General features: G+C 38.7%; 1 protein-coding gene across 1 annotated transcript in view; it reads left to right on the forward strand.

The window, feature by feature from the left end:
* Window positions 1–9,474, forward strand: part of SNRNP40 (small nuclear ribonucleoprotein U5 subunit 40) — a 59,993-nt gene that overhangs the window by 2,467 nt on the left and 48,052 nt on the right. Inside the window, exons 2-4 of the mRNA XM_007954136.2 lie at window positions 3,639–3,768; window positions 4,449–4,542; window positions 5,690–5,855. Of these exons, the coding sequence (XP_007952327.1) occupies window positions 3,639–3,768; window positions 4,449–4,542; window positions 5,690–5,855 (390 nt within the window). The remainder of the gene's footprint in view (window positions 1–3,638; window positions 3,769–4,448; window positions 4,543–5,689; window positions 5,856–9,474) is intronic.

Raw genomic sequence — 9,474 nt, forward strand, 5'->3', positions numbered from 1 at the left:
GGCAATCCTACTTCCGTAGTGATACTGCCTCGGAAACCCAAGGAGGGGTCGCTATGAGTTGGGGCCGACTCGACGGCAAATAACAACAACAACATATTCACAGAAACAGTTCAAAGCTATGGTGGCTTGATGCTGAGATGCTGAATGTAGTTCTGGGGAAGGAGCTTGGCAACGCTGCTGTCACTACTTGGAGTGCACACTGCCTCTAATAGCTGACTGCAATACTGTTGTTCAGTGCTAGTTTCACTCTTTTTTTTTTGTAAAAGTGAAAATCCTCTTCAAATTTCTTTCAGTTAGTGAAAACAAGTACTATGTAGGTCTTTTATAGAAAGGGTAGTGGCGTAAAGCGAACTTTCAAAAAGTGGGGGATACCTGTATATGTATTCATCTGCATATAAGCCCACTGGTATTGAGTTGATTCCAGCTCGTAATGACCCTGTAGGACAGGGTGGAACTGCCCCACAGGGTTTCCAAGGCTTCTTTATGGAAGCAGACTGCCACATCTTTCTCCCGTGTGGTGGATCATGGGTTCATGCTGCTGACCTTTCTGTTAGCAGGTGAATGCTTAACTACTGCACCACCAGAGCTCTCACCTGTATGTAGATATAGCTATATATGCCCACCTATATACATAGGAAGGAAGTCTGCTGGCACAGTACGTAAGGCATTTGACTGCTAACCAGAAGATTGGTGGTTCGAGCCAACCAGCCACTTCGCAGAAGGAAGATGGGGCAATCTACTTCCATAAAGTTTGGAAATCCAGTGGGGGTCTCTGAGTCAGAATCAACTTGATGGCAGTGGGTTTGCTTTTGGTTTTTATATACATAGGAGTCCTGGTGGCACACTGGTTAAAGTGTTCCACTGCTCCATGGGAGAAGAACATGACAGTCGGCTTCTGAAAAGAATTATAGCTTGGGAAACCCTGTGGGGCAGTTTATACTCTGTCCTATAATTCATTATAAGTTGGAATTGACAATGGGTTTTGTTTACAGTGTGTACACACATACACATACCTATATATTTGTATGCATACATGCATAAACATGTGTCTACACTCCTATTATTTAGTTGTTGCATAGTTGCATATGTGCAAGCAGTTACCAGAAACACTTTTTTTCTTGTGTACTTCTTAGTAACATCATTTACCTTGGTCAGACTCTGCGTACTTCACCCACATTTGGTGTTGTATTTCCTATGCCCAAAACTAAGGAGCATCTACTATCCTTTCTCCCATAACCTATCTCTGGTATCCACCAATAAGCATGGGTTTCAGTATGTATACCTATTGTCTTTTTATTATAATGAGATCATACAGTATTTATCCTTTTCTGACTGAGTTATTTTACTCAGCATGTCTTCCAGTTTGATACATGTTATATTTTGAGAACTCATTATTCTTTATGGCTGCATAGTATTCTGTTATATGTATGTACCACATTTTGTTTATCTATTCATCTGTTGACTGTTAGGTTGTTTCCATCTTTTTGCTATCATGAATAGGCTGCAATGAACATAGGTGTCCATACAGAAACAGATTTTGAACCCAGGCACTCTCAATCCAGAATCCTTGCTCTTACATGTGGTTGGTTGGTTTGTTTGTTTGGTTGGTTTTTGTAAGATAGATGTAGTGATCACACCTCTCCTACTGCACTGTTGAGACATATAGATGAAGGAATATATATGTTCCTCTTTCTCTAGTTCTTCAACAAATCCATCAGCAAATCTTGCTGGTACCACCCTATCTATGTATCCAGAAGTGCTACCACTTCTACTACCTCCCTGCATCACAACCTCCTTTTCAGGCTTTTGTCTCATCTGGCATTGTTACAGTAAGACAGGTCCTCAGCAGCCAGAGAAATTTTTGTAAATAAGATCTTTATGCCTATACTGAAAACTTTCCAGTAACCTTCCACTTGACTCAGAGTAAAAGTCAAAATCCTTATACTCTTTTTCCTTCTTCTTCTCTTTACTTCTTTGTTCTACCAGTCTTCCTTTGCTCACTTGCTTCAGCCACACTGGTTTCCAGGCACCTGCTTCAGGGCTTGTGCTTTTATTGCTCCTGCTGCTGGAATGTGTCCACAGGGTTTACACTCTTAGCTCCTTCAGATTTTTGCTCAGATACCACTTTTTCATTGAGCACTTTCCTGACCACCATATATTGCAGTAACCTCATACTCTCTAACCCACATTGCTGTTTTATTTTTTCTCTATCACATAAACCAGTTGCTGTGAAGTTAATTCCAACTCATGGTGACCCAATGCATGTTAGAATAGAAATGTGTTCGAGAGTTTTTCAGTGGGTCATTTTTTGGGAGTAGATAGCCAGGCCTTTCTTCTAAGGCACTTCTGTGTAGACTCAAACTGCTAACCTTTAAGTTAGCAGCCAAGCTCGTTAACCATTTGCACTGCCCAGGGACTTCCACCCTCTGTATATTGTTTTTCTCTCCTTCCCTCCCTTCCACTAGAATGCAGGCTCCATTGTTTATCTTGTTTACTGCTGTTTCGCCAGTGCCTAGAACAGTGCCTGTGGCACATGGTACTGTTTTTTGAATAAATGAATAAACTGGAAAAGAGATTTGGGAGTTATTGGTAGAATAGCTATTCTTTCTATTTGACAAGTGAGAATTCAGCTCAGGTTTAGGAAGCCTTGACTTAGTGTCCAAGGACATAATCAAACCTATTTCCCCCAGTTATCCTTACTCTGCGGGGTTGTTGGAAGTTCAGTTCAATCATTCATTCATTCATTGTGACAGACACTGGGAATACAGTGTTGAATGATGTTGGAGACTAGATTCCTACATTTATTGAGCTTGTGTTCTAGTGCAAGAAACAGACAAAATATGTAAACAAATATGCAAACTAGGTTTGTGTGTGTGTGTGTGATTTGGGTGAAAGTTCACAAAGCAAATTCATTTTCCATATAGCCTTACACATTTTGCTTTATGACATTGACTGCAATTCCCCACAATGTGACAGCTCTCTTTCCACTTCCTCCCTATAGTTTCCTCTTCCCTGTATCTTTCCCTCCCTCCCATGCACTCCTGCTCACTGAGCTACCTCCCTGTGCAAACACTGCCCTTCTGTTCTCCCATGATTGATCGCTCCAAGGAGTGTATCTACCTGATGTAAATGTTCACCCGATATGCCTGTCTGTTGTTTGGCTGGAAGCCACAGGAGTGAATTCACTTCTAGACCTGAAGGGTGGCTAGGGGCCATAGTCTCAGGAGTCTCACCAGGCTCTACCAGACCAGCAAACTTAGTCTTTTTTTTTTTTTTTTAAATGATTTTTAGTTTTGTTCCACATTGTTCTACTCTATCCAGGATCTCTTGCACCGACGCCCCTCCCAGTGGTTGATCGCAGTAGCTGGTATTTTCAAATAGTTGATAGGTACCATAAATTAATACAGAATGGTTAGTGAAATACAGATGGGAATGTAATGACTCTACTTGAGTTTGAATGGTCAAGGAAGGACTTTCTGAGGAGGAAACATTGAAAGTACCTAAACAAATGTGGAGGATTGAGTGATGTGAGAGGAGCTAAACCACTGGATCATTGTTTCCCTTCCTCTCATCCCCAGTTTTGTAGCTTCCTTTTGCCTGCTAGCAGTGACTACTTTGTACTTCTTTCTTTTGTTTAGGGACCTCCAAGGTGTTCCTCCCTTCAAGCCCCAATCATGTTGCTCTCAGGACATGAAGGAGAAGTGTATTGTTGCAAGTTTCACCCCAATGGATCCACCTTAGCATCTGCAGGATTTGACCGATTGATATGTAAGGCATGATTTTTAAATCTGATGTAATTGCTCTCTGCCAAACAGTGATTAGGTTTTTAAAACCTTGGGTACCACAAAAGGTATCCTCTAAGTTGGTAATTTCTGAAGGTGAGGCAACATAACAAACTACATGGCTAGCGTAATACAATGAGGGCATGAAAATGCTGAACGTTCTTAGGTATAGAACTTAGGGTCTGTGTGGTAAATATGGAAGGAATTATATAACTAGTTGGAAAATGAGTTGCTTCAGACTGTCTACCTCATTAAGGCAAATTTTGAGCTGATTTAGCAAGATGAGATCTAGGCTTAATAGGTTAACACATTTCCTCTCTTCAGGAAGCTTGGTCTAGCATGGATAATAGTCTGATGAGTGTTATTGAAGAGTAGCCATATAAACAAATAAAATACATATATACAATATTTTTTTTCTGTTGATGAAATTGTTCCTAGTTTGTCTGATGAAATTAAATGTATCAGTAATTCATGGATATTCAGTTAGTTTAAGGATCACAGAACTGGAACATCTAAATCAAAATGGGCAGTGACGACACATCATTCACCCTGAGGCACAGAGTTATCAGAAAAGAGCCAAAGGACTCATTTCATCTCACATTTGACTTTTTTTTTCATCTGGTATCATTTACTTCATTGTGAAATGAAACCCTGTCTCCCTAACAGTGTTGTGGAATGTCTATGGTGATTGTGATAACTATGCCACATTAAAGGGACACAGCGGAGCTGTGATGGAACTACATTATAACACAGACGGCAGGTGAGTATTCTGCATAATGGAAAGGTGACTGCTTCGCATACTAATTCTTAATAATTCATTTTACCTTTCATCTATCAGTTTCCTTTTTCAGGAGACCCTGCATTTTGAGTCACTACCTTATCTTTGTCATTGTCACCCCAAGTAAAATGTTTATTATTCCATGTATCCCAGTACATCATCTCTGTCATCTAACATACTAACAGCCCAGACAAACTTGTTTTCTTTTTAAAGCATAAGATGTAATTTTTATGTGTAGAAATTAACTTTTTCTATAAAAATAATAAAATATTTATTTTGAGAACCTCAGAAAAGCAGAAAGATGAAAAAACTCATACCTCTCAAAAGATAATCACTGTTTATATTATGATGTGTTTCCCTCAAGCCTTTTTTCTGCTCAGAACTCTTTGGTTTTTATATATTTGTTAGAACTGTGTATACAGTCTCATCTGTTCCTTTTTTCCCACATCCCTATTCACCTAGCATCTCTGTTTATCACAATCGTTATTTTAATGACTGAATAATTGTAGAAAACCTATTGATAATAAAGAAATTTAGATTTCCAAAGTTAATTCCGTTAGTACGTATTTTGGTAATTTTCATTTTTTCATGCCTCTGACCTCTAAAATCTTAGGGTGCTGTGGGTCAACTGGTATATAGCCTTTATACATTTTTCCTGTGAATATTTAAGCAATGAAAGCATTATAAAATCAGTTATAACTTAGAAATGATACTCAGAGACAAAAGCTTTGGTTTTTAGAGAAAGACTTAGAGTTGCACAGCTATCAGGTCTGGAATGCCACGGTCTGTTTTATCTCTGCAGCAGCAGGGAGTAATTACACGTTTCCAGATGGAGTGTGTCTTACATGTCAAATGTTACCTGTCACAAAGGAGGAATAAAGATTGAGAAAACCGCTATATTAGCTGTATTATATGCCATGGAGATCAGAGAAGGATATTTTTTAAAACTTCTTTGGGTAAACTTTATAATATGGTCTAGAGCATGAGTAGGATTTTTGTAGGTAAGGTAAGGCTTTCTAAGCAGAGATAGCATTGTGTGCAAAACCATCAGAATTTTTGCAAGTAGGAAAGATAAATTGCTATTGTCTTCACTTAATCTCTTTTTTTTGTTCTTCCTCTTACCTTCTAGTATGCTCTTCTCAGCATCCACAGATAAAACTGTAGCTGTGTGGGATAGTGAAACAGGCGAGAGGGTTAAAAGACTGAAGGGACATACTTCCTTTGTGAATTCCTGCTATCCGGCTAGGAGAGGTCCCCAGCTTGTCTGCACTGGCAGTGATGATGGTACAGTTAAGGTGGGTATTGCTCTCTGTGTGTTGCCATTTTTGAAGTAACATATTATGAGCCTTGTCTTTCCTTCCCACCTGTACTGTACTCTTTTTTTCAGCAACTTTGTTTTAGCAGTTATTTCTCAAAACAAAACACTTGAAATTTTTCTCCTTTTAAAAATAAGTTTAAAATAAAAGATAATGTTTTAAGTACTCTATAGAATAATATCAGAACCGTAGAACAGATTTTTATTTGGAATAAAATGTACCAGCTGGATTAGATTCTTGCCTTAGCTGTTACTTAATTTGTGACTTGAGCAGTTCACTTTTCTGAGCCTTGGTTTCTTCATTTTTACAACAGTGACACCAATATACATACCTTGCAACGTTGTTGTGAAATTCCAGAAAATATATATAAAGCTCAGCTAATGGTGTTAGTAACACAAGATGGGAAGATGAGGATCATTTAGTCCAATGATTTCCTACCTGTTTGCATTTCAGAAGCAACAATGTGTTGATACCCCAAAATTCAATTGGTCTAGAATGGGAATCAGAATTTTTAACATGTTTTTCAAGTGATTTAATAAGGTGACTCTCACATTTAGGAACTACTGATCTTATCTGGCATCCTCATTTTACAAATGAGGAAAATGAGTCCTAGAAATAGTAATTGGTCTCAAGGACACACAAGGACACTCTGCTTTGTAGTACCAACCATTTTATTCTTTGGCATTAATTTTGGACTCTGGAGTGGTATGACTAAATAGGAAGTGACTAAATCACACTAAACTTGTAATTATTTCTTTTTTAGTGAATGTGCTGTTTTTCATAATTAAAGGTGATGATACAGACATACTGGGTTATCTGCTGTGAGCCATTTTCTAGAGGAGGAATAGTTCTAAAGTTCAAAATTCTTTTATTTAGTTAGTTTACTTTCTATTTCTTTCTTTCTTTTTTTATTTTATTTGCATTTTATTTTATTTTTGAAGTGTTTCCTCCCCTTCCCTTCCACTCCTGGTAACCAACAAAGAAAGTTTCCTTCCACATATAAACCTTTCCTTGACTTTTTATAAAAACAATAAAGCTCAAAATTCTTAACTTAAGTATATTAAAATGCCTTAAAATGGCATCAGAAGTACTTAATTGAGGAGCTCTGGTAGCATAGTGCCTAAGGCATTTGACCGCTAACCAGAAGGCTGGCTGTTCAAACCCACCAGCCACTCCTCGGAAGGAAGATGGGGCAATCTACTTCCGTAGTGATACTGCCTTGGAAACCCAAGGAGGGGTCGCTATGAGTCGAGTCCCACTCGACAGCACATAACGACAACAACAAGAAGTATATTGTAGTTTGAGAGAGTCTTAACATTTCTAATTGTCAGATAAGGGAGTTTTCAAAACAGGACGGAGAAAACTTGAAATAAATCTTACTGTTGGATTCAAATTAGAAGCATCAGTGTAAATTCATGACTCTCGTTATATAAATAGGTAGATAGATATAGGGAAAAATAGATGTAAATGTCTGAGTATATTGATGTGTGTCTATCTCTCTCTCTCTCTCTCTCTCTCTCTATATATATATATATTGCCTAACTATCCACTGATAAAGGAGCTCTGATGGCACAGTGGTTAAAGCATTTGGCTGCTAACCAAAAAGGTTGGCAGTTCAAAACTATCAGCCTCTCCATGGGAGAAAGATGAGGCACTCTACTTCTGTAAACATTCACAGCCTTGGGAACCCTGTAGGACAGTTCTCTTCTGTCCTGTAGGGTCTCTGTGAGTCAGAATCAACTCGGTGGCAGTGGGTTTGGTTTTGGTTTGGTCCATTGAAGAAATTTAGGAGCAGCAATACCCCAGTAGCAATGAGCATACCTATTGCCCAGGTCTTGCCCTTCAAATACCATTTACCACTGAAAGGAACTAGGGCTTCTTATTTCAGGACGGGGGCAGGGAGAGTACAAGATGAACTTGGAATATTTTGTGTGGGAAAGCAAGGATGTTCTCAATTTTAGTACATGTCAAAGGGACATCCTAATCAAATTAACCAATTGAACATTGATAGTGTTGGGACAAATCAAAACTGAGCTGCTTGATGAAATGGGGTAAAACTGTAGTACCACCAGTGATGTTCCTGCATAAGATGCAGTGTGCACAAGTACACATTGAGGGACATTCTGCAAAATAATTGTCCTATAGTCTTCAGAAGTATCAAGGTCATGAAACTCAGTCCAAGGAAGTTTTCTAAATTGAAGGAGGCTAAAGAGACATGATAACGAAATTAACCACATGATTCTGCTAAATCCTTTCGCTATTAAAGACATTGGGACAAATGGTGAAACTTGAATGTTATTTGGGAATTAATTGGTAGTTATGTGTTAGTGTTAATTCTTGATTCTGGATAGTTGTATTGAGGTTGTCCTCACAACTGGACCAATAAGCAACATCACAATAAATGGAGAAAAGATTAACATTATCAGGGATTTCATTTCACTTGGGTCCACAATCAGGGCCCATGGAAGCAGCAGTCAAGAAATCAGATGATGTATTGCACTGAGTAAATCTGCTGCAAAAGACCTCTTTGAAGTGTTAAAGAGCAAAGATGTCACTTTGAAGAATAAGGTACAGCTGACCCAAACCATGGTATTTTCAACCACCTCATATGTATGTGAAAACTGGACATTGAATAAGGACTGAAGAAGAATTGATGCATTTGAATTGTAGTATTGGTGAAGAATACTGAAAATACCCTGCACTGTCAGCAAAACAAATCTGCCTTGGAAGAAATACAGCTGGCATTTTCATTAGAAGCGAGAATGGCTAGATTTTGTCAGATGTGCTTTGGTCCTGTTGTCAGAAGGGACCAGTCCCTGGGGAAGGATATCATGCTTGGTAAGTAAAGGATCAGTGAAAAAAAGAGGAAGACCATCAACGAGATGGACTGACACAGTGGCTACAACAATGGGCTCAAGCATAGCAGAGATTGTGAGGATGGCATAGGACTGAGCAGTGTTGTTCTGTTGTACCCAAGGTCCCTATGAGTTGGAGCCGCCTCATTGCTATTAACAGCAACAGGAGAATGTCCTTGTTTATAGGAAAAACACACTGAAGTATTCAGCAGTGATAAAGACATTGGGTCAGCAATTTATTGAGCCACCTCCATTGCTATTAACAACAACAGGAGAATGTCCTTGTTTATAGGAAAAACACACTGATGTATTCAGGAGTGATAAGACATTGGGTCAGCAATTTATTCTCAAATGACTTAGGCAAAAAAAAAAAAAAAAAATTACTCCATAATACCTTAGGCAAAAAAAAAAAAAAAAAAAATTACTCCTTTCAACTTTTCCATAAATTTCTATTTCAATATAAAAATTCTTTTCATGCAGGGGACACCAAGCTCAATTGGCGTAACATACTATACAAAGCATTGTTCCACCTCCTACTTCAGCGAGTAGCGACTGGGATCTTAAAAGCTAGCAAGTTGCCATCTAGATGCAACGATGGGTCTCCTCATCGAGAAGAAAACCAAAATTAATGGAAACAATCAGTCCTAGCGACTGGTATACCATCCGATCTGCAACCTGTACAACTATGAGACCAGAAGAACTAGATGGTGCCCGGCTACCACTGTCATCCACTTGGAAGGGAT

This window comes from Orycteropus afer, unplaced genomic scaffold (assembly GCF_000298275.1).
Source record: "Orycteropus afer afer isolate SDZICR_OR568_19922 unplaced genomic scaffold, OryAfe1.0 scaffold00433, whole genome shotgun sequence".
In the NCBI taxonomy this organism is placed as follows: domain Eukaryota; kingdom Metazoa; phylum Chordata; class Mammalia; order Tubulidentata; family Orycteropodidae; genus Orycteropus; species Orycteropus afer.